Source organism: Rhynchophorus ferrugineus, unplaced genomic scaffold, assembly GCF_030347505.1.
Source record: "Rhynchophorus ferrugineus isolate W39M unplaced genomic scaffold, kcgeb_rfMv2 rfM4, whole genome shotgun sequence".
Lineage (NCBI taxonomy): Eukaryota > Metazoa > Arthropoda > Insecta > Coleoptera > Curculionidae > Rhynchophorus > Rhynchophorus ferrugineus.
This window is the reverse complement of record NW_027472583.1, coordinates 47,637,658-47,664,548: the sequence shown is the minus strand read 5'-3', so window position 1 is coordinate 47,664,548 and position 26,891 is coordinate 47,637,658. Positions and strand designations below refer to the sequence as shown.

General features: G+C 31.1%; 2 protein-coding genes across 4 annotated transcripts in view; one reads left to right on the top strand and one right to left on the bottom strand.

The window, feature by feature from the left end:
• Positions 1-19,519, bottom strand: part of LOC143196452 (inactive dipeptidyl peptidase 10) — a 417,095-nt gene extending 397,576 nt beyond the window's left edge. The window contains exon 1 of the mRNA XM_076404133.1: positions 19,437-19,519. The gene's annotated coding sequence lies outside the window, so the exon portion shown is untranslated. The remainder of the gene's footprint in view (positions 1-19,436) is intronic.
• Positions 19,520-19,789: 270 nt separating this feature from the next.
• Positions 19,790-26,038, top strand: Fancm (FA complementation group M). 3 transcript variants are annotated; one of them, XM_076404101.1, is made up of 16 exons: positions 19,790-19,988; positions 20,043-20,181; positions 20,242-20,425; positions 20,479-20,744; positions 20,797-20,943; positions 20,999-21,123; positions 21,175-21,287; positions 21,721-21,842; positions 21,912-22,136; positions 22,194-22,580; positions 22,632-22,743; positions 22,802-23,080; positions 23,140-25,265; positions 25,332-25,504; positions 25,562-25,667; positions 25,725-26,038. In XM_076404101.1, the coding sequence occupies exons 1-16, from the start codon at positions 19,963-19,965 to the stop codon at positions 25,905-25,907; spliced, it is 4,713 nt and encodes a 1,570-aa protein (XP_076260216.1). In that variant the 5' UTR covers positions 19,790-19,962; the 3' UTR covers positions 25,908-26,038. The 3 variants fall into 3 exon arrangements, with proteins under 3 accessions (XP_076260216.1, XP_076260217.1, XP_076260215.1); XM_076404102.1 differs by having other exon boundaries at positions 22,802-23,086; positions 25,362-25,504; XM_076404100.1 differs by having other exon boundaries at positions 22,802-23,086.
• Positions 26,039-26,891: the final 853 nt, after the last annotated feature.

Sequence of the window (26,891 nt, the reverse complement as noted above, 5' to 3'; positions counted from 1 at the left end):
ATAATACTACCACTCTAAATACAACTTATAAACTATTGTGATTGTATGATTAACTGTAATTTAAATTATTCCATAATATATGCATTAGATGAACTATAATATTTAAATAAATAATATTGGATAACATTTTTGTTTCAATAATAGATGTACTATAATATAAAAATATTTTTTCAAAATATTATTCAGACTAAAATAAAATGTGTATACGTCAAAACCAAAACAAACTAAAACTTACAGTTGATGCGGCAACACCGAGACGTTTTGACGTCGTCAATTGAAATAACGTCTGTTCACTGCTTCTTTGAATAGACTATAGGTGGACATACTTTTAGAAATGCTTTATTAAAAAATCCTATAAACTGGGCATAAAGCAACTAAAAATGCTACAGCTAACAATATTCATCAACACATTCATCAAATCCCGTTCCCTAACAATTTTTTGCTATATCCACTTACATTCCAACAAAGCTATATTTACAGGAAGCTTTTATAAATTATGTTATAAAAAAGTGGCTGAAACCCAGTATTTGCTAATTAAAACTCGAAAAAATAAAACAACAAAAGACATTAAACAAATTATATCCATTTCAACATGTAAATATGGGTCTAAAAAGTATAAAAAATTAATATTTTAATATTAAAATAAACTGTTTTAAAAACAACTTGTTATATATATATATATATATATATATATATATATATATATATATATATATATATATATATATATATATATATATATATAACAAGTACAAGTTATAAGTACTATCTTAGGTAAAGCAAAATAAAGCAATAAAAGTTTTGTTAAAGGAACGTGTAAGAAAACAATCGACCTTGCATATATTTAAACTAATACCCTACTAAGAAAACGAGTAAAATATATTTACAAAGTTTAAAGTAATTTTCAGTTTAATATATTATACTTCAGTTTTATATACGCAGATTAAAATATGATATTCTTATAAAGATTACACCTCTTATTAAGAGTACAAAAATTAGAAAAGGCAAACTAGGTTGGTGTAACGGTCAAGACGACAGGACGGTTTTCCGAGTGTTACGGTAGTGGCGAATTCGAATCATACTAGAGCATGATTGTAAATTTATATTTAAAATTCTTTATAATTGTAATTATATATAATGCAAGAGTGCAAAATTCAACAAAAATAAAGAGAAAACAAATAAAAATAAAACCGGCTTAATCTCTAAATTAACTCGCAGTTACTCGAATCGTCAGATAGTACAGAGCCCACGGTAAGCAGTAGGTCAAATACATATAAACCCTATTTTATAAAACTCTAGAGACTCTAAAGTATAACAAAAAAATAACAACCTCAAAAACAATTAAGATATTAAAAACTTAATACATTAATTTTCACAAACATTAATACATAACCTAACAAACCTTAATTAAAGTTTATTATATTTACCGATTTACAATTTCAAAATAATTAACCAGTTTCGAAATAAAAAAAAATGAAAACAGACACGAAATAAAAAATAATGAAACGGTTTACACTTTTACTTGTCAGATTATTTCTCTCGCTCGAAGTCGAGTTTTGAAAGGGTTTATTATCTGGTGCTGAAGTTAATTTATCTAGTTAAATTGCCAATTATAATATAGCTGTGTAGGGTAATTTGCAACAAAGTTTGTTTCAAACCGCTTCCATCTATGTTTCCGTAATATTCTGAAAACAACATCGTCCTATTTTTTCTCATCAAGAACAAAAGAACAAGTTCTCACAATTATATATTTTTCAGTATATATATTTTTAATATTTAACAGTAGCTTGTTTCAAAGCAAGTTTTAAAATAGTTTGTTAAGAACAAATGTTTTTCTTTGTTGTTGTTTTATAGGTCTTCTTCGTTACGATTATTTGCTTTACGTTAAATATATGAATATGTATAAAATATTGGTTTTTCAAAAAACAATATCGAATTTTGTCATATTTATAAGGTATCGACAAACTTGTTAAAATATTGGTAGAAAAATTCACAATATCACGAAAACTTTGATTATTAGTTTAGTGAGATTAAGGGAGTTTCTGACACCTATAATACCAATTTCTTACTCTAGAAAGAATAGCGCTAAAAAAGAACAATATAATCAATAATACTCAAAAACATGCCTTAATAAGAATTATTAAATTTAATTGATAAATTGAATTCGTATTATTAAAACTGACCTACACCTAATTGGACATATTTTAACTGCCCGATGCTACAAGACCACAGATCAACCATGAATGCTGAAAAGCCGTACCACTGGTCCGTTTTATTTGCTTGATATAGACTCATGCGACTTATCTGTTCCACAAGCTCAAATATGGATTTACACCATGTTATACGGAATACCAACAAAGCAGTGTTAGATAAAAAAGAAGTGTACGGAAATATACAGGAGATGTGCAAAATAATATGAACACATGTTTGAACACATAAAGAAGTTGATTTTTTAATACTCATCAAACTAAGACTGAATCTTTTTGGCTGTCTGCATCATCATCTTGGAATATGGCAGTCTTTGGCAAAAATATGCTAGTATAGTAAGATCGTATATTATCGTTGAGGATATCGGGATACTAATTTTCAGTAATCCGGCCAATGATATGATTGAAAGGCCCAGCTGAATACCGCGATATTACCGCCTAAATTATAACGCCCCCATGCTTGACTATGGAAACGAGGCTGTCTTTCATCTTTTCGAGTTCTTTTCGGATTATATTTCGGATACATGAACTCGACCATTTGTAGTGAACAATGTAAACACCAAACCATACCATATTGTTTCAATCATCAAGTGTCCAGGTTTTGTGATCGTTGCGCCACTCCTTTCGCAGCTTGGCGTTGACTTCGTGCCGCCCTCTAGTTCTGCTGTTTTTGTTAAAACAGTATATCGCAAGTGAGCGTTGAGTTCTGCAATTACTTTTGCACAAGTAGATTTAGATGTTCGGTCACATTTCTTTTTAATGTTCGTCGGTCTCTGTCAATTAATTTTGTGCTTCGCCCACTATTTCTCTTTGTCGGCGGTGAGCGGTTTTCGTCCCAGAGGTTCCGGCTAACCGAGTACCAATGATCTGTACGACTCAGAGTGCAACAGTGAAGTCTGAGAGATCACACATTTTCTAATTTTGACCGTCGCATGTGGGCCCAATACTGTATCTCCTATATAGATCAGATTTACCGACTACAAAAATCACTATTGTATCAACATATGCTATTAATATCTAAGTGTGCGACATGATAGTGACGTGCGCAGACTAAAACATAAAATAAAATTTAGAATAAGGCATAATATTTTACATAAATAATATTTTACATAGGATATCATTTAATGAAGTGGTCTTCTATATGTCATGCATATCTTATAATCATAAGAAATGCTTATTGTCTACTCCTGAAGCACTAAGAATAATAATTTAAAAACCGTCGCATGTAAAATAATTAATACATACGCATTATTTACACGAAATATATCCATATTGCATAATGTTCATATTATTTTGTCTAATCTCTATATCTATATTAAAAGAGGTAAATACTAATTGAAAATGTCTAAAGACAAACTATTTTTTATAAAATTAATCCCTTTATTTTGTTTCCACGCGATATGATTACGAGTATTATAATTAATATATACTAAAACAATAATATTCCATGAATTCATGCAATAACTATTGACATCGAAATTATTCAATAGCTATTTTAAATTGAACCGAAAACAAAAAAGGATGCTTTGCTGAAAAGGGTCTCTCCAGACGACAATGTCCTAGGCTTCGATTGTTAACAGTGATCCCCTGTCGAAACTAATCCGAATTTATAGCCAACGAACAACAATAGCTTCAGATCGGGCACTAATCAATTATTTTAGTCGACAATCATCGTAAAAATCGATCTAGATCGATATATCCATTTTGTGACCTACCATTATTCATTCTTATATTTTAATTATATATTTTAACATATTAGAAAGAGTGTATAGTATTATATTTTTCATATAGATCATTATTTTTTGGTATGTAAATGGAAACAAGTTGTTAATTCAAACTTAGTTATTTGACTTTAATTTTAATATTTTTGAAAATATGAAATGCAAAAGAAGAAGCAAAAGTTTTCTCTATTTCATTAACTGTTAAAATATTAACTGTATAAGAGGCATGTTACTTCAATTTTCTCACATTTATCTTCTTGAAAAGGAAGCCATGATCAAAAGGATACCCTAGTACCCTAATAATACCCTAATAATTCATATTTATGTATATTATCATCTACCGTTCCAATGCGTCATCTTTATTTCGACTCGTATTAAATTTATCAGTCAAAATTATTGTATTACAGAAAGGATTTCTTTTTTCTGTCTATAATTCATATATCTAATCGTTATGTCGAACGGGGGTAAAGTTCCCTCCAAGTTTACTTAGTCAGTACATTGAAAAATGTCCTTTTAATGTCTCATCAAAAACTTTGATGGAACTAATGATCAAGGATTTCTATGCCTTAAAGCAAAATTTGTATGAATGAACGTTACGAATGGGTTATGACAAAAATATATCTAATAGAAAATTGTTCTGAAATGCAACACGTTATGATGTTATTAATTTTATAAAATACTGACCGCTCGAATTAATCCATGAGACAGTGATTCTTAAAGTTGTTTCCTTGTTTATCAAATTCTCTTTATCTGAGATTTATCAGAATAATAATCAGAGGATTAGAAAAAAACTGAGAAACTTATTCCCTCATACGAATAACCTCATAAAACATATGTCTGTCACGTTTTATGTTACATATGGCAACTTATTTATGTCTGTCATCCACATATCTCAAGTTCCAAGAAAATCCGTATGAAGGAACATCTGATACTGTTCTGGGTTCCTCCATATCTGCTACCATAGCTAACGTCTTAATGGGATATTTTGAAAATAAGGCACTGACCAGAAACCGATTAAAACCTTCCACCTAGTTTGCATATGTCTACGGTACCTTGACCATGAATACCGAGAATGCTTTGTTAGATATTTTAACTCGACAAAAAGATGGTCAATTGGCATAGCTGGTCTACAGAAAACCAACACATACTACACCGCCACAAAAATGTTATATCCCAAATTATTTAATACATAAAGAATTTATCACACACACGCCACGTCACTTAGAGAATAAATTGAATTACCTCAGAAATGTCCTTCCTCAAAACGGATACAGCTTGAGGAATATAAATAAACAGATCTTCCACTATTATACAATTATATATAATATTACACATATTACACAATAATAATACATACCATTATTTACAGAATTTATATCAGGTCTTTAACACCAAAACTAAGACGGGCCTGCTAAAGGTAACAGATGTATATAAAGCCCTCTTTCAGTGTGTTGGAAAGGGTACACAGGACGAAATTGGAAGATAGATAAATGGTAGACTGCTAAAATAACATCAAAGATGTCTGATATATATCCATATGGATACATGGCTCAATCATCAGGCTGAATACTGAATGCATACTATTCACAAGATTCAGTTCGATAAAGTCAAGTTTTTAGACCTCCACAATGCTAATTTGTGTAAAAATATCGAGAAAATTTTGATATAACATATATAGACGCTCGAATATCTCTTCCTAATACTTAGAAGTACTGTCAACGTGAAATTCTATTTAATAATGTTAAAAGAAGCATCTTTGCAGAATAGCTAGAATTAAATTGTTAGATAAATTTACTGATATTTTTACCATTAAACTACAAAAATATATTCCTGCTATTATTAGTAATGTACTCTCTTTTCAATTGCCTCTTGTTTACGAGGGTTTTTCAGTGTGTACTCATGTAGCGGCTGGTTTAGACTTGTCTGTGAGATGTAAATATGTACATATTTATTACTGATTGTTACACATTAACTCGAAAAATTGGAAACAATTAGGGACATTTTTGGTACGTTAGCACATATGTATGTAGGTATAAACTAAACATTTTTAAAATGAAACGATTATCGTCTTGGGAAATCGGAGAAAATCAGTCACGCTAGGAACTACAAGTATTATGTCGTATAGAAGCTGGAGATAAGACTGTTGAAATTTGCAAGACAATGGGACTTGCGAAATCTATCATTCTAACTATTCGCGATAAAAAAGACGATATTAAAACATATTTGCAATCTGCTGCACCTTTAAATGTCTAGATATTAACACGCCAAAGAAACTGGATTATAAAAAATATGGAAAAACTATTGATTATATGGATTGAGGACTATAACAAACGAAGAATGCCACAGAGTCAAAGACTATCCAGGAAAAAGCTTTAAGTATTTTCGAAAATTGAAGAATGGAGATACCGATGAATCTGCTGAAGATGTCACATTCCAAGCAAGCCGAGGATGGTTTGAAATACTTAACAATAGATTTAATTTGGATAATTCTAAAATGAAAGGTGAAGGAGCTAGCGCCAACGAGGCCGCATCAAAGGAATATCCCAACATTTTAAAGGGAATTATTGCAAGGGGTGGCTATAAACCTGAAGAAGTATTAAACGTCCCCCTTGAAAATGATCCTGATGTCGAACGTAGCGCTAAAGTTTCTCGAGGGATTAACTCAGCCATTAGCTGTTATAAATCACTGAAGAACGAAATAGACAAGAAGGTAAGACAAACAACGCTGGACAATCTTCTTAAGCCAGGCCCATCCTTACCAGCGAAAAATGATATCGACAATGATCTGCAGGTTACCATTTCTTCATCGTCCTCAGATTAAAGTCATTAAAAAAATATGTATGTTTACATACATATACATGTAACTTGAAGTTGTTCATTTTTGTTCATAGATTATTGTTGGTTTTTGGAGTCTGTTTTATTACTTTATGTATAAATGTATGTACTTGTTATGTATGCATTTTTGATTTAAATGAAATAAAAATTAAAATGTATTTAGAAAGATAAACCATGTTACATATTTAACAAATTTGGATTCCAGTGAATTTGTATGAATTTGTATTAGAATAATTCATTTCTTATACGTCTTTTCGCTTTGCGGTCAAATTTCGTCAAAAGTATCTAGGCCGTAAAGCGAGGTATGTGTATATGAATATATTTGTCTCAACACTCGCACTAGTATTAATAAAATGTATTATAATAACAGGTCAATTGAAAAGTCCCCAGCCTGACACATACATGTTTTTTAATTAACCCTCAAAAGATGCGTGCATAAATTTGACAGCTGTCGGATCATTAGTTTGTGAATTATAGCATTTTGAATGAAGCAACTTTTGTTATTGTGAAAAAAATGGATAAAAAGGAATTTCGCGTGTTGATAAAATATTGCTTTTTAAAGGGAAAAATACAGTTGAAGCAAAAGCTTGGCTTGATATCGAGTTTCCGGACACTGCCCAGAAAAATCAACCATCGGATTGGTATGCCGAAGTTTAGACGTGCTGAAATGAGTATCGAAGACGGTAAACGCAGTGGATGCCCAAAAGAGGTTTTTACCGACGAAAACATTTAAAAAATCTACAAAATGATTTTGAATGACCCTAAATTGAAATTGAATGAAATAGCAGTCACTCTAAAGATATCAGCTGAAGGTGTACATCATATCATTCACGAATATTTGATCACTTTTCGCAAGATCACTTTTGACCAAAAACAACGATGAGTTGATGATTCGGAGCAGTGTTTGAAGATGATCAAGCGTAATAAACCCGAGTTTTTGCGTCGATGTGTTGCGATGGACGAAACATGGCTCCATCATTTCACTCCGAAGTCCAATCTACAGTCATCCGAGGACTGCACACGATGAACCCTCTCCAAAGCGTGGAAAATCGAAACAGTCGGCTGACAAGATTATGGCGTCTGTATTTTGGGATGCGCATGGAATAATTTTCATTGACTACCTCGAAAGAGGAAGGACCATCAACAGCGACTATTACATAGCATTATTGGACCGTCTGAAGGACGAAATCCCGAAAAACGGCCGCATTTGAGTGAAAAAGATAGTGTTGCTTCACCAAGACAATGCACCGTATCAAATGTCACCGTATAATATACGACATGATACTAACGAAAATAAAAAAAACTAAAAACCAATAATAATGACAGCTTTTAAGATACTTACATATAAATATATGGAAAAGAGAGACAAAAGAAAAATAACTTTATTATGACTGCTCCACATAAAGCTTTGGCGTAATTTTTGGCGGAATTGGGAAGAGAGGGTTTAAGAATGTGCCTACGTATTATAAAACCAAAATGGGTACACAAAAAACAACGAAGAGACACACAGGGTAATGACGATAATTTCCAGTATTTTGTTTCCCCTTTTAATTAAAACACAGACGTTTTAATTACATTATTAAAATACATTTATATATATATATATATATATATATATATATATATATATATATATATATATATATAATATTTCGCTGAGAATATTTAATGTGAGATAATCACATATTTATTGTAGATCGGTTTAAGCTTATTAATTTCGCATGATTTTGAAACTTAATCTAACACCAGAGTAGCTTAAGAGAATGCAGTCTAAAATCATTGCGATATTTTTGATATATTGATACTAGGCTCTTTAATATATTCGCACAACACCACTTATTCTTCAACACATGATGGAAAATTAGACTATATTTTAATAATTGAGCTAGTGTAACACCATAACTAGTGTTTTAACCCAATTTGTAAATTAATTCATTGTTTAAAAGCAATTTGAATTTAACATATGAGTTAACTTTTAACATTAAAAAAATATCATAACGCTAACTAAAACCAGAGACTTTGGCATTAATACTACTAGGGTTCAGGTTCCGATCAACCATCAAGTTCCTAAAAAAAATTTGGCTGACTAAAGATATTCGGTCTTATCCCGTCTAGTTGATTTTATTACGTGACCAGTAAAATATGGAACAAATAAAACGCTTTTTCTTGTGCAAAATTGGCTTTATTCATCAACGTAATTTCCATCAAGAGCCACACAATAATTACAGCGCCGCTCAACATTTCAATACCATTTTTTTAGAACGATTTATCTTTTGCCTCAAAACAGGCCTCTCACCAGTTGCTATCCACGCGGAAGACGATCGTTTTGATTCCGGAGTTAAGTGATGGATCCATGTTTCATCCATTGTCATATATCGAAGCAAAATTTCCGGTTTATTGCGTTTAGACATTACAAAACACTGCTCAGAATCATCAACACGTTCTTGTTTTTGGTCAACAGTGAGCAAACGCAGCACCCGCTTTGAACGTAGCTTTCTCATTGTCAAATGCTCATGCAGTATAAAACCAACAGGTTCTTTTGATATCTTTATGATGTTAGCTAACTCACACAACTTCACTTTTCAATCATTCAAAAGATGTTGTGGATTTTTTTGACGTTTTCTGGTGTTCTCACCTCATTTGGACGTGGACTGCATTCAGCATCATTGGTATCTCTACGTACAGGTTTGAAATCAGCTTTTTATAGTCGGGAAGAAAAATACTCGCGACAATGATTTTGAACTAAAACAAGAAGCTACAAAGAATAGTGCTAACCCTAATACTCAACAAGGAAAGTATTATAGATGAAAATGATCCATATTCTTATATAGTTCAATAAACTATCAGCAAAAATCAGTAGTTAACTAAATTAGGTGATGAATTGTTGCAATATCTGCCTTATTCGTCAGATTTAGGTACCTACATGGAAAACGATGTTTAATAATTTGAAATTGGTATAACAAGCGTTTTCTTAAATGCAGAGCGATAATATTAAACAATAAAATATATTTATGCTTCATTATCAATAATCATTAATAGCATTAACAATGTAAGACAAAACATATTTAACAGCGTTTGCTTTAAACAAATATTTACATTATTAATCATATAAGCATAATATTAAAATACAAAATAAGTAATACAAACACAAAAACAAAAGAAACATCGTATTAAAAACAATTTTACCGTGGCTTACTTGAGTTTGGCAGGCAATTATGACCCAGCGAGAAACGAAGGTCGTTAGCTCGCCAACTCGGTTAAAAAGAAACAAACGAAACAAACTGCCGCAGATGCTCTTTTTACGCTAAGAGAAATGTTAAAACTAAATAAAACTAGAAACTAAATTAAGGGAAGCTCAACATAAGAAATTAAAGTATAACTACCTTAAGCGAGAGTAGTAATTAGTGACGATTATAGTTATTCGGAATATTTTAATAAGGTAAAATTGTATGGTAGCTGCTAGTAATTTCATCACATTCATATGGTAATATTCATTTTTAAGTAGTAATAAGTATTTATATTATTTTGTAGAGTTTTGAGCAGTTTGTAGAGCAGTGAAATCATAAGGTTGTTCACTTTTGAATTCGTTCAATTCAACTAGAGAACTTATCTAGTGAAGGAGACAGTTTCGCGTTAATTATAATCGTTACTCAAAGCACCCCTTAACATAGTTTACTGGAGTTTATTTACTGAAGTTTTCAGTCCTAGGAGGAACTCACCAAAGACAAACTAAAGTTGCACAGTTACTCAGCAGTGGACTATTAAAATTTGGAAACATCGAATCTTTGAATTGAAAAACATATTTAGTTTATGAATTGCTGGAACTTAAAAATTATAAAGTTTCGAAAATACCCCTTTCTCTAAATCAATCAAATTTGGATAGGAGCGTCGTAGTACACTATATACGGCCACCAAGATGCTCAAAGTTAAGTTCCTTCCTTGGTGTGGACTACTGGAGTTTGGAAACAAACATTAACCTATTCTACAGGAATTTGGATCGAGGCTTATCATTAATTCACTAACAGAATAATATGTCATCAATATTTTTCTATATTATAAAAAACAGATTTGTTTACCAACAAATTAGATTTATTTTGTTCAAAATTTAATTTTAAATATATGACAAAAAAAATTATATTAGTACCTTTGTATTATTTGGGCTCGGCGCCAACTTTAAACTGATCAGTTGGTAGTAGTTAAAATAATATGGTAAATAGATAAATAGGTTTAGGTAGGTATTAAGCTAAATTGTGTGTATATAGTAGAATATAAAATACGTGTAGTAGACAGGTTAAATAAAGTTTTTGTTTATTTTCATTTAGTTATTACAACGGTTATTATGTACATAACTTATTTTAAAACGTTTTTTTTTTTGTTAAAAATCTAAGTTGTATTATTTTTACTTTTTAGTGAGTTCCTTATTTATTTTTTGAAGTCGGTTCAAATTTTTAAATACTTTATTTTTCTCCTTTTAGTGTTAGACAATTACTCAATAAATTTGGCACTGAGAAATTTATGTTACTCTTTGCAGAACATCCCCATAATTGAACTCCGTATATCCATATAGGTTTTAGTATTTGCTTATATAATAGCAATTTATTATGTACTGATAATTGTAATTTCCTTCCAATTAGCCAGTTCTTTTCTTTTCTTCTTTATATGTTCCTTCCAGCGAAGTTTTGCATCGAGATTCATTCCAAGATATTTAGCGTTGTTGCTATATGGAATGATAGTGTTATTTAATTTTATTGGTGCTTGTACGGTATGCTTATAGGTGAACTGCACATGTACAGATTTACGTTCATTAATTCTTATTTTCCAAGCTTGTGTCCTATTATTTATATTATCACTTGCCTGTTGTAATTTTCGTGAGGCTTCTTCACTATTGTCTCCGATACCTATAATCGCAGTATCATCAGCAAATGTAGCCATCGTAATATTTTCAATTTGTGGTATATCACAAGTTTAGAGTAGATAAAGCATTGGTGCCAGTACACTTCCTTGTGGTACCCCTGCGTTAGATTATTTTATTGTAGAGTAAGCTTCTTCTTGTTTGACTCTAAACATTGTTGTTTTGGTAGCATTTTCTATAGTTTATGAATAAGGTCTTCATGCCAAACCTTATCGAAGGCTTGTGCTACATTTAAAAATATAGCTGAGCATACTTTTTTATTTTCGTATATAATAATAAAAAAAATGATTATTTTGTTTAAAAGTTGGTTTGATTGACTTTGATATATTATTGATATATATTATTCATATTTTGATATATTATATTTGATTGATTGATATATTTTAGGTGAGAAATATGGATAAAAGATAAGGATTATATGAATTTATAAATGAAGTAATGGAAATGCGCAGGACTCAAAATAAAGCTAAATACATAATTTGAATAGATGAATTACATTGGACATATAGAAGAAATTATGAATTCTAACAGTAAATTTGTAAACAGTTTAAAGCATTCTAAATATCAGGGTGTATAACGATTAATGCAATAAGATAAGATTAATTAAAAATACCCCGGCCTGACACATTTTTTATAACATCTTTATTAGATACGCTTAGTACAATCTTAATTTACAATTAATTTATTACAAATTTTCCTATGTACTTGAATTAATTAACAAGCACGACGAGTGCGAGAAAATACATCAATATGTATTCCTCAATTATAAAATTATAATTATTTATGAATTATTAACTTATAGCTTTAGTTTAAACTAAATGTATACTCTTTATATAAGTTCGTATGGTTTTATTCGCTTCGATCTCCTGACATTCTGCGCGCTCTCCAGCAGTTGTATTGCTTCCACATTAGTATGATTTAGTAATCTTCTTTCGCGTTTCAAGGCGAAATCTTGGATAACTTCGCAAATCCATTTGATTTCCAGGTCATTGTGCAGTTTTTCGTGAGTCACATAGCGATAGGCATTGGTAATCAATTGAAGAACCTTGTTTTGACAGCGTTGTATGACTAGTTGATTTGAATTTTTACTGCAACCCCATATTTGCACCCCATAGGTCCAAATTGGCTTTATAATTGTATTATAGATCAAACTCTTTGATTTTAGATCAAGTTGAGTATCTTCCGACTAATCAGTATAATTGTTTTATTTTGGTTCTAATGTGTTTTGCTTTTTGTCTAACGTGATTTTTCCAATTTAATCTACCGTCAAGTTGGATTCCAAGGTATTTAGCTGATTCTGCTTGAGGAATCGGGCATCCATTGAGTGATATAATTAAGTTTTTATTAGTTCGCCTCAATGCAAAATTAACGTGGACAGACTTGGAGCTACTAAGTTGAATTTTGTTACCCGCCACTTGCACTTTTTCTATTGCCCTAGGCAGAATTATATCTTTTGCCATAATAATTGTGCCATCAGCAAAGGTTCCAAATAGTGTTTCTTTTGTTATTGGAATGTCAGCAGTGTACAGGAGAGGTTCTAAGACGCTACCTTGTGGAACTCCAGCCGAAATAGTTTTAAATGTCAAGAACGCCATTTCGTGCGATAAAGTATAATTTTCTTCCAAATAAATATGACTCCAGCAATTGACAATAGTTACGTGGTAACAATTTGCTCATCTTACAGATTAAGCCCAAATGCCAAACCCCATCAAAAGCTTGTGAGACATCCAGAAATATTGCAGGGCAGTATTTCTTTTCCTCAAACGCTCTTTCAATAGCCTCAGTTACTATGTGCACTTGATCGATAGTTGAATGGTGATTTCGAAAACCAATCTGGAAATCTGGTATTGTTACCAAATGTTTAACACGTGTAAATATTAGTTTCTCAAATAGCTTTGATATTGCATGTAGTAGCGAAATAGGCCTGTAAGATTCGACTTGATCTGCAGGTTTGTCATGTTTTTTGAGCATAATTATTTGTGCTACTTTAAAGCATTCCGGGACATGCTTCAGCCTTAAACAAGCATTAAATATATATGTCGACATGATTGCTTTTCGTGGCAGTTCTTTCAATAATCCAGGTGAAATATCATCTATATCAGATGCCTTTTTAGGATTGAGGTTATCAATTTCAGTGGCAACTTCCAGTGGAGAAACTAGATTTAGATCTACATCGGGTTGATAAACAGGAGATGTATCCATGGTAGATTCTATATCATTAGGTTGAAATATGTTAGCTATAGTGTGAACAATTCAGCTTTTTCATTGTCGCGTCGAACCCATTCATGTCGATCATTTTTAATTCGCGGTACTCGATATAATATACACAGCGAATAATCTTTGTCTGCTTGTGGGCTTAATTCACTTACATACTTTTGAAAGCAATTCTGTTTATATTCTTTGATCTTTTGATTCGTCTGATTACTAATTCTATTAAAAGTAGTTTTGTCTAAAGTACTTCTGGTTCTGTGCCATACTCTTCTAGATTTTCGCCTTTCTTTTATCATTTATTTAATTTCGAGGGGGCAAATTACTTTATATTCTGATTTCTCTTTTGCTATTGGGGTAGCATCTTTTGCAGCTGACCGAATTTATTCAGTCATATTTTTGATTTATTCCTCAAGATCATCTATACTTTTAAGTCTTACTTTTAAACTGATTTGTTCCTGCAGTATTAATCTGAATTTGTCCCAGTCAGTATATTTGTTGGTAAGATTAGGCTTTTTTGCTTTTCTTAGGATTGTCGCCCCCAATGTTAACAATACTGGAGTGTGATCAGATGTTAGATCGCACAAGTTTTCTATACTAATTTGATTTAATGAGATGCGTTATGGAATCCAGCAGGTCTGGGACTTTATAACTGTCTGTGGGCCAGTAAGTGGGTTCGCGCCCTGAATGATAATTACAATTTGTAAGGTTAATGGCTTTGAATAATTCATTTCCTTTTCCAGGTGTTATTATTCGTGAACCCCAAGCTGTATGTTTAACATTAAAATCTCCACCAAAAATAAATCTTGGGCCTAATTTTGAAAAGATATTTTTATAGCGCCAATATTTATTTCAGCCCCATTTTTTTCGATACTAATTATCGTAGCTTGTATTTCTTCATTTTCTTCAATCCCTTCTTGTTCTAAATGTTGTGTATTTTGTTTAATTATTAAAGCTGTCCCGCCTCGAGCCGATTCACTGGGGTGTAGTGTCCAGTAAGCATCATAACCCCGTATTTTAATGCAGTTTTTTTAGAAAAATGTGTTTCCGATAAGAGAGCTATATATATGTTATTTATTTTTAAAAATAATTCTAGTTCCCGGACTCTTTGATTTAGTCCGTTTGTGTTCCAAGTTATAATTCTTAAAAACCAATTACTCATTTTTGTTTTTCTTTAGGTTGTTTTAGGTAGTCTTCTTCAATCCCAATTTCTCCAATTTTTCCACCCTATCCGCTAACTGACTGAATTTCTGTCTCATTTCAGTCTGGAATTCTTTGAGCAATTTCATCATGTCGACGATAATTGGCTTGTTGGCCGCAGCTTTCTGCGGTTTCGTATCTATTTGACAGCTGTCGGATCATTAGTTTGTGAATTATAGCATTTTGAGTAACGCAACGTTTGTAATTGTGAAAAAAATGGATAAAAAGAAATATCTCGTGTTGAACAAATATTGCTTTTTGAAGGAAAAAAATACAGTTGAAGCAAAAACTTGGCTTGATGCCGAGTTTCCGGACACTGCCCCAGGAAAATCAGTCACCAAGGATTGGTATGCCAAGTTTAGACGTGGTGAAATGAGCACCAAAGACGGTAAACGCAGTAGACGCCCAAAAGAGGTTGTTATCAACAAAAACATTTAAAAAATCCACAAAATGATTTTGAATGACCGTAAATTGAAATTGAATGAAATTACAGACACTCTAAAGATATCAACTGAACGTGTACATCATATCATTCATGAATATTTGGGTATGAGAAAGCTCTGTGCAAAGTGGATGCCGCGCAAGCTCACTTTTGACTAAAAACAATGACGAGTTGATGATTCGGAGCAGTTTTTGAAGATGATCAAGCGTAATAAACCCGAGTTTTTGCGTCGATATTTGACAATGGATGAAAGATGGCTCCATCATTTCACTTTGAAGTCCAATCGACAGTCATCCGAGTGGACTGCACACGATGAACCCGCTCCAAAGCGTGGGAAAACGAAACAGTCTGCTGGCAAGGTTATAGCGTCTATATTTTGGGATACGCATGGAATAATTTTCATTGGCTACCTTGAAAAAAGAATACCAAGATAATGCACCGTATCACAAGTCAGTGAAAACGATGGCAAAAATCCATCCATTCACCGTATTCCCCAGATCTGGCCCCCAGCGGCTATTTCCTATTCTCAGCTCTCAAAAGAATGCTCGCTGGGAAGAAATTTTCGTCAAATGAAACTGAGGCCTATTTTGAAGCAAAGGACAAATCGTACTACAAAAATGGTATCGAAAAGTTGGAAGGTCGCTATAATCAGTACGTCACCCTTGAAGGGAATTATGTTGAATAAAATAAAACTAATTTTACCAAAAAAAAATGTGTTTTACTATGGTAGGCCGGGGACTTTTCAACTGACCTGTTCTGAACAGTTCTGAAAATAATCTTACTTATGATTTTTTGTTATAACGTTCAGTGGTACAATAATTTAAACTTATCAATATTTTGATGATTATTGAAGCTTAATTAATTAAATAGATCAAATATATTTCGGATCTTAAGTTGAAAATATTGTCAAAACAAGATTTAATATAATAACGTATTCCATTATGCGAGAAAAATAATTAGCTTAATAAATCGTGATCGAATTTCGACACACCGGGCTATCATTAATAGTATTTAATAGAATAAGATATAATAGATAATAAATAAATTAAATTCTAGTTTATAAGATTATCTAGGAGATTCTTTCTGAAGTCACCTTCTAGGTATCATTATATAATATAAATCACATGTGATACTTATAGCCCATTGGATGGATTTTTGAAAGCTAACACAATAAAAAAAATGTTTTTGTTAAAAACTCCACAGGTGTTTTTATTAAAATTGAAAAAAAAATATATCCAAGATTGTCCTAACTGAAATTGAAGTCAATTCAATAGTAAATAAGTTTACCAAACCCGACAATTCTACAATAAACTTTTAAGGATACAATGCCGACAATAATCAACTCTATTAAATTGATTTCATCCTCGATCCTTTGAATCGGCAAAACCCTCCGATAATAAAAATAAAATGAACTTTAAATGAGATATTCCAAATTAACATTCCCCAATGCGTTTCATTTAAACGTGAACCCTTCCGATGATGTTATCTATACGGAACATTAAGAGGTTAAAGGGAAACCGAGTTCATTATCACTGCTTGGACTGCAAAATGCTGGCGAAATATGCCAACGCGCATTCTCTTGAGCAAAACGGGGTCGAGAGGGTTTAAAATCGAAATTTATGTACGAAGAAGAAAACAAAAAGAAGTCCAGATGTTTTACTTTTTTAATTTATCTGTGTTTTAATTAAAAGCGACATTATGCTGTTGTTCGGAATTAATGTTTACAAGTGCCATCAATTGGTAGTAATTTTAACGTTATAAAAGCATTGTTCTACCACAATGACAGCAAAGTGTAAATCATCAAACTACACTTACTTGGATAATCGAAAATTGGGCCCTTTCAAAGCATCGGAAAGTCACTGAAGTCAGAGAGTCATTGAAAACTCTATTTATTTTTTTATTTATTTTCATTACTCTACCAAATAGCCTTGGAAACCCCAAATATGAAGCTGTGTGAAATGTATTAAATATATGAGAACGTAGTTATAGACAATAAAGAAATAGACCCGATGAGACACCTTTGATAATATTTGTTTCTTTCTATTTAACTTAAATCTAGGTATATAACTAGGAGGACCCATCGTCCCTGTCGCAGTCTCTGATGAAATAATGTTTATACATGTCACTGCTGTATTTTTTATTATATGCACTTCACTACACAACACTACACAAGATCAGATGGTTTGATTCTTTTGAACCTGTGTCCTGTTCTAGTGGTATCCAAAAGCTTCAATACTTCAATATTCTCATGAGAATGGAGTCTTTCCTCAGTCCTATAGTATTTGGGTGCACCCACAATACCTATCAGGACTTTGTTCTGAAAAAATTTATATTTTCTTTATGTTACTCTTTGCAGAACATCTCCATAATTGAACTCCGTATGTCCATATAGGTTTCAGTATTTGCTTATATAATAGCAATTTATTATGTACTGATAATTGTGATTTTTTTCCAATTAGCCAGTACATTTTCCTATATTTTAATTCCAGTTTTTTTCTTTTCTTCTTTATATGTTCCTGTTCCTTTTATTGTAGAGTAAGCTTCTTCGTTTTTGACTCTAAACATGCTGGTTGTAATGTAAGATTTTAATAGTTCGGTGTGTTGTTTTGGTAACATTTTCTGTAGTTTATGAACAGAAAAAAGATTAAGGAATAAAAATTTAAATATTTAATGTGTTATTCAGTTAAGTATATTCCCATTTTTTCCCATCATTCCCATCATTTGTATTACAATACTAAAATTGTATTACAATACTAAAATTAAGGGCAAATTATATTTTTAATGTGGTTTGGAATATTATATTAAAATGATAGTAATATGTTAAATTTATATTATAGTGTTATATTTAAATCTATAACAATATAGAAATATGGTATTTTGAAAAAAAACTTTACAAGTGTTTTCATATCAAATACTATTGTAGAAATAAAAAAGTTTCATTTATATTAAATGATATAAAATCTCTAATATCATAAAAAATAAAAATATATCAATATATTCTCATTAGAAAACATATTATTGGGTTAAACAAAAAAAAATAGATTAGATAGCATTATATATATATATATATATATATATATATATATATATTATAGTCTCCTTCTCCAAGATTTGGCCCACAACCATTGTTCACGACTAATAATTAAAACATCAAAAGGCTGAAATGACCATAAATCCATAAAAAAATATACTTCCCAGGAAATTAAATTAAAAACCAAATACATATATAAATCAAGCCAATAAAACAATATCCCACTTTATGTATGTGTATGCTAACGAAACAGCATTAATATTCGAAATCTGCGGTTTTTCAGGTCGCATAAAAATACAACAAAGCTTTCCACGTTGTTCTTTATTTCTCTTGCGGGTAAAAAACCTCAAGAAACCCCAACATTTATCGTGCAAAAAAACGCACGTCGTATCAGAAAAATAAATTGAATTAAAGAATATTCTTTCTCTATTTTATTTTCTTATAATGGTTTTCTAAATGTATTAGAACTAAGTCTTCCGCAAATATATTATTGAAATAAAATTAAATCTCCAAACAAAATACAAAAATCAGACAGGCTATCAATTTTCAAATTTTAGGAGAAAAAAAACTTATTCGAACTTTAAGACAGCTATTTATCAGCTGCATTTAGATTTAAAGTAAAACTTTCTTGAATACCAGGTGCACCTGTACCAATTCAAATTAATATTCTTTTTATATTTTCGTTTTTTACAATTCGTTTTAAAAATGCAAATGGTATTAGAGCCTTTTATAAATTATCGCGTTTAAGAGTTTCAATAATAGTAACAAATTAAATATTTCATATCTCCATAAATTATATCATATTATAAGACTAGTTTGTCAATTAAACTTGGTGATATTTTATATATTTTTGCAATACGAAAATAAGTTTAAAACTTACCAAATGCTAATAATAGGAACACTAATCACTATAATCACTAAAATTAAAACTATGATACCTAAACACCATAATAAAAATATTTCAACTAAACAAAAAGTCATTATAAAACAAAATATAACAAAAAAAGTAAATTCATAGCCAACTACAAAATATTATTTTTTGTGGTTTACATGTCTAATATACTAGATTAGATATAGATCTAAATGTTTTTAAATAAATTATATGTTAATTATAAATAATTCACAATAAATATTTTAATACATTTAAAAATGAGAAAAAAGAAAAATATAAACAAAACATGCACAATAAAATTATATGTGCCTAGATGCCTGGGATAATCTTAAGAAGTAGAAATCGTTGCTAACCTCATTGTTTTCAAGTGACATGTTTGTAAACAAATGTTGTCAATAAACGAAGTTTTTAAAATGATTTAGTAATGCTTTTATTTTTGTTAATCATTAAATTAACTCCTTTGTGTTATGGTCAGATAAGTATTAAACAACAGTTGTTAGAAAGTGTCAGATAAATGGAAACTAACACAATTCAAACACAGTAGGTTTGAGTAAAATAGGACAGTATTTTATAATATAAATCACTTTTTTTAAGATTTATTGAGATATCCAGAGATATTGAAACAGATGGATTTGATCTTCAAGCAGGAAAAACATGGATATATCCAACAAATTATCCGACTCGCGATTATCAATTCAATATTATCCAAAAGGCATTACATGAAAACACCTTGGTAAATATTTTATCAAAGAATGAGTAGATTTAATATAAAAGGATTATTAAATCTCTTTAGGTCAGTCTGCCAACTGGTTTAGGTAAAACATTTATAGCAGCAGTAGTAATGTATAATTATTTTCGATGGTACCCAAATGGAAAAATTATATTTATGGCTCCTACCAAGCCTTTAGTTAAACAGCAGATTGATGCTTGTTATAACATAATGGCAATTCCACCTGAATCTACAGCAGAACTAACAGGTTCTAAACATGTTTAAATTATACTCTAATTATATGATAATATTTTATTTTAGGAGCTAAAGTATCCACATCTAGAGCCAATATTTGGACAGAAAAAAGAGTATTTTATGTTACCCCACAAGTATTACAAAATGATTTGAATAAAATTGCTGAATTAGGTGGTAATTTAAAATGTCTGGTGTTTGATGAAGCTCATAGAGCCAGGGGTAACCATGCCTACTGTGAAGTAATAAGAAGACTGGTATCTCAGGATCATAAATACTTTAGAGTACTAGCACTTAGTGCCACCCCAGGAAATAATGTCAATGATGTACTAGAGGTTAGCAAATTATAGAAATAAAAGTTGTTTCTTAATGTATTTTAAATTTTAGGTTATTCAAAATTTACATATATCTCATTTAGAATTTAGGACTGAAGAGAGTTTAGATGTGCAGCCATATGTGTATCAGAGATCTCTAGAAACAATTGTTGTACATCTTGGTGATAAATTAGAGAAGATTCGTGATGAATATTTGAATGTATAGTATTAGTGTGAATTTAATATTTAAAAAAGAAATAATAATCTTTTTTTAGGTATTGGAATATTATGTGAAAACACTTAGAAAATATAATGTAATACATGGAAACTGTGGATCATTGACTAAAGGAAAAATATTTATGATTATGAAGGATTTTCAAAGTAAAAATCGTGGAACAAAGTAATATCTATCAAATTGTGATGTGTTAAAATTTAATGTGAATATTTTTAGATCATCTAACTATTCAGAAATTATGAGATGTTTAAATATATGTGTAACTTTATATCATGCATATGAGCTACTCATTAGGCATGGACTTAGAAATTTTCTCTCATTTTTTGATGGTAAGTACAATATGATTATTAATTTTTGTTCTTTATAAGAAGAAATAACAACAATAAAAACATTCGACTCAAAGTATATCGCATTAAGAAAAATATATTTACATTGGAACAGATTCGAATATATGAACTAGGGTCTATCCTCATTTGCTTAAAATGCTATTAAAAGCTTCTGAGTCACATGCGCAATCTATAGCATCAAGAATCCCAGGTTGCAATGAAAAATAAATGTTATTGCTCCAGTTTCACGTACTTTTTTATATAAATTTGGTAGAACCTCCAGAATGAAAAAGGCTACAGATCGACTACTGACTATAGATCGGTAAAAATGGTGATGAATAATAAATTATGTACTTAATGCATTTTGGTTATATTTTCTGTAAAAACCTATTTTAAAAACGTTATTGCTATTTAAAAATTAATTACTTTTTTACAGAGCATATTGAGAAACCTCTTTTAAAAGGTAACACTCAAATTAGAAGTATATTAAATAATGTTAGAGATTATTTGGGTCCTATTCCAAATGTTGAAGTTCTTCCTGATGGTACATATCCAGAAGTAAGTACACTAATTTAAAATTCAATAATTCAAAGGTAAATAAAATTCAATTCTTAACTAACTTATCAGATCCCCAAAAATATAGTGTTCGGACATCCGAAATATTACAAGTTGAGAGATATCTTAGTGGCCCACTTCACCAATGGAGAAAAAAATACTAGAGTTATAGTATTTTTTGAATATCGGGAATCAGTAATGGAGGCCCACGCTTTATTACTGCAGTCACGCCCCCTTATACAACCGAAAATTTTTCTCGGACAAGGATCTGGTGTAACTCAGAAGATTCAGATAGGGGTACAGAAATATGATTTAGCTTTTTCTAACTATATAAAATATCATGAATTTGTATAGGTCGTAAAATCATTCAGAGAAGGAAAGTGCAATACCTTATTATCAACATGTATAGGTGAGGAAGGATTGGACGTGGGCGAAGTTGATCTTATTGTATGCTTTGATATTTCTTCGAAGTCCCCGATTAGAATGGTGCAGCGGATGGGTAGAACAGGGCGAAAAAGGGAAGGAAAAGTTATAGCACTAGTTACAGAAGGCAGAGAGCAACAAACACTTAAAGATTGCCTGATTCATAAGAATAACATATCAACTTTTGTGTTAGGATCAAAACATCTCCTGGCTGGGATGTATAATCAAAGTCCAAGATTAATACCAGAACACATTAAGCCTAGGTGTGAAAAAATGTTTATTACTGTTAAAAAAATTGAAAAAAAGAAGTCACTTAAGGTAAGACGTAATTCAGGTAAATATAGTATGGTATTTAATTATAACGTTTAGGAAATGTTGCGCTCCATCTCAAGTAATTCATCAGAACTTATATTTTCACAAGATATTGATGTTGTGGATGTAGGGGAAAGAATACCTAAGCAAGTAATGCTATTTAGCCAAGGTAGTACCCGTCATGTTATTAAAATTTGAAAAATATTAAACCTTGCGACACATTTTAGATGTAAATGAGAAAGAATCGTATAATTTCCGAAATATATTCGGTAAACATATAGAAAAACAAAGAACACTTCAAAAGACATATTTTATCGGAAACTCAAAAAATTCTCAGTTGCTGACGAATCTATTGAGCTTTGCTGATGCCAAAAGGTTTAATATGCCTAGTCAAGTACAATGTTGGACCCAGGATAACTCAAAAAGGAACCTAAGACAGGGTGATATAAGGAATATGTTTCTTAAAAGTACTAGTCAAAATGATTTTGTATCAACTGAAGAACCAAGTAAAGGTAATTAGATTTGTAACATTATTAAAATAATTTAGCTGATTTTATTTTAAAAGGCTTAAGGGATATTCCCACACAACTGCCTACACCCATAACAGAGGAACCATTCCAAGAATCATTAAATGTACCTAAAGAAGTTTTCCTTTTACTATCACAGTATGAGTTTATGGATATAGAAAGTCTATGGGATAAGAAATGTCAACACTGTCCGGAAGGTTTTTCCTGTAAAAATTATATCGTTCCTTTCCATTCACCACAGCCATTAAAAAATACTAATTATGTTCCTTCAGATGATATAATAGATACAATTTCGCTATCAGATCTAACGACATATTTTAAAACGCTAAACGGAAACGAGTCCCTTAAAAATGACGACGTAATTAATTTTGATGATGGATTGGAAGCAGAAATATTTGAGCAGTTCGACTTTACACAAGCGGAGAAGAACGCCATTGTTTTTAATGATGAAAAGGAGGAAGAAGCCCCAGAATGTGAAGAAGTAAACGATTCGTTAAATTTCCAAGCGCCAAAATCGTATTCGAATTTATTAGACAAATTTGGACAATCGATCTTTGAAACCCAAAAAACACAACAGCCAGTTAAAAATAACAACACCACGCAAAATTTGATGTCTGAACAGGAGCTTTTAAAGTGGTTTAAGTTAGACTCGTTAAAGGATTTATTTGCGGAGTCATTAAGCGATGTTTTAAAATCAGACGCAATTTCTCCTGTCTCGCAAGTTACTCACTATGAAAGTGATGTAGAACCGGACTCACCAATTTTGTTAAGTAATAATAAGCGTCATATAAGGAAAAAGGCTATAAATAAATCTAGGTCCGAAGCTAAAGAATGTTCTAATCTAAACTCCACAGTGGACGACATCGATGAATTGTGTGATTTATCCCATTTCGGTATATCTACGGATGTCAAGGAACGTAGCAAATCAAAAATGGACGATATTAGCGAGTTTTGCGATCTTTCTGACTTTGGTCTTGTACCGGAAGATACTATACTCGAATCTAAATCAGTTTGTTCAAAGAAAATTGATCTAAGCGAATTTTGTGACCTTTCGGAGTTCGGAATAGATTTAGATAAAAAGTCCGTTCCAGAGAAGAAAGGTGATCTCAGTGAACTTTGCGATCTGCCTGAATTTGGTTTATTACAGGAAGAAGAAAAGCCCGTGCCCACTAATGTAATAAGCCCGTGCTCATCGGTTGATCGCACACTTGACATTACCGATTTCTATGATCTATCCGAATTTGGTTTAAATCCTGATGATAATAACATAATTTCATCCCCTAAAAATAATAAAAGTCGCGAAAATTGTTACAATAGTGACGACGATTTTGAATTTAATTTACCAACTCAACTGAATAATGGCAAAAAATTATGCACAACGCAAACTATAGAAGCCTCTGAAGTAGAGAAGTGCGATTCTGGAAATAAACCCATATGTGATGATAAAACCAAAGATATAGACTTTCTCTTGTCTACACAACTAACTAAAAGTAAGCCATCACCTATTTTAAAGAGTCAAAATGGCAGGATATCCAGACTGAAACAATCTAAAATGAGACAAGCCCTATTTTCTGATAATAACGATGACGAACTTGGTGATTTTCATGCTTTAACACAATTAACTAATGAAAAAAAAGTAAAATCGCCGAAAATACTTGATAATAAAAGAAGTCAAATATCAAATAAAATTGCGTTGCAAAAGCATGTCTTTTCTGATGATGATGATGATGATTTTAACGCCATAACCCAGGCTATCAATAAAAATAATAACGTTACTAAGATTGTTCACGCTGAAAAAGGCAAGGAAAATAACTTAGATGAAACAGGTATGTCGATTACACAAGTATTAAATTTTATCAGTGAATCTGAAAATGAAACATCTATACCCAATGATAAATTCAATGTCTCAACAAAACATGATGATATATTAAATAACTTAGCAAATTATGAAGAATTCAACGATTCATTTCTATCTACGTGTATGGAAGCGTCAACTTCAAAAAGACAATCGGGATATACCAGCAGTAAAAGGCTAAATGTGAAGAAAACAGAAGAGAATCATTCAAACTCCAGTGACGAGTTTGAAGATTTTAAGTTTCTGAAACCGACAGCTCCAAAACTAGCAAATCAAAAGCGAAAAGAAGAAGACATAAAAAACAATAAGGTAAAATATGTTTCACCATATATTTCAATTATAATTATTTAAAGTGTATTATTTTCATAAAAAAAGAAACCGAAAAGTGATTTTCTGGAATTAGAGGCTGAAGTTTCCGACGATGACAACGTGTTTATATCAGACGATGAGAACGAAGAGAATTTAGATTGTTATGACAAAAGCTTCGTCAATGATGAAACTCAAATATTTTGTACACAGATGCATGCGAAATATTTACAGTCTACGAAGTAATAAGATGAATAATTATTGTTGCGGTTACATTACTACTCCCACTATTTTTACAGAAGTCCGGTTATTCAAAGAAAGTTTAAAATACCACAAAGACGCTTTAATGTATCAAATGTCTTCTCGCAACAACCAGCAGCCGATGAACACGATACTTATTTAGAGGTTTTTTTTTATTAAAATCTTCATATATTAAATATTCTAACGTAATATGGATTTAAGGACTCCTTTTGTGTGCGTACGGATGAAGATGAGCCAACCGTCAGCCATGAAATGTCTGAATTAGAAATTCTAGAAATGAAACTAAAGAAAAAGAAAAAACGGAAAAAGTCAACAGAGAAACCTACGCAAAAATCCAAACGTCGAAGAATAGTGTGCCTTAGCAGCGATGATGATAGCGATTAAGTTTTGTTTCATACTAGAGAGCTTTTTTGATACGTCAATTATTTGTATTTTTAAATATTTATTTTGATTTGTTATATTGTTTATTTATTTGTATATATCAAAGCAGAGTAAAATTACTCTTTTATAGTATATATTTCGTGTATTTATTTATTTTTAATATTTGTTCGTTAACACACACAAAAAGTGTGCAGGTAGTCATAGATCCACAACAAAACCGTTTATCCACTTTATTGCGTGTGGTGTAACCCCATGTCTAAATAGATACATACACTGATTAAATTATCTTATCTAATAATCCTTTATAATATGAACGAGAAGCCGAAATATCCAAGTTGCTATCAACACATCGTGTCACTACGGTTCTACTTCATGGGCATGATTGAGTTCAAGCACCAGACTTTTTTTATATGGAGGATTTACGGTAATTCTTGAGCGGTTTCTTTTCTCCGTTTGTAATAATTCCTCCTTTATAATACCATTTATTAATGGACTGTACACGTGCGATAATAAATTAAGTGCCATATTCAGTTGTTATATATCAACTTAGTGTAACAGTACATACTGTTAGTTATTAGATTAACTCGAAATAGTAATTTCTTGGCAAGTTTGTTCAGATGTTTATTGACTTTTCCAATGCATATAATAAAAAATCTATTTAAAAAAATCCTATCATATCAAATTTTAATCTGATCTCTGCCAATGGGGTATTACTGTATTTATTTTTATAGAAGGACATCATTGGGCTTTACATGCAATAAGTCTTCCTAAATGAAATTTAGCCAGCTAATTGATGTTGTTAACTACATAGAACAAGGCTGTCAAGGCTATTATATATGTTTAATAGCTTTACCTAATGCAATAACATATTTGCTATAATATTATAAATGCAATAGTTAATGTCAATCAATTTGATTAATTTATGAAAACTTGCCAATGAAGCATGCATCAAAAAAGTGTAATTTGTTCTTGCAAGCTTAAAACAGT

Excerpts from the sequence above, each read along its gene's own strand:
- Fancm (XM_076404100.1), top strand. The coding sequence starts at position 19,963 with ATGGAAACTAACACAATTCAAACACA. Across the intron at positions 23,087-23,139 it reads AACTGAAGAACCAAGTAAAG|GCTTAAGGGATATTCCCACA; the intron begins GTAATTAGATTT and ends TTATTTTAAAAG. Across the intron at positions 25,266-25,331 it reads AAGACATAAAAAACAATAAG|AAACCGAAAAGTGATTTTCT; the intron begins GTAAAATATGTT and ends TCATAAAAAAAG.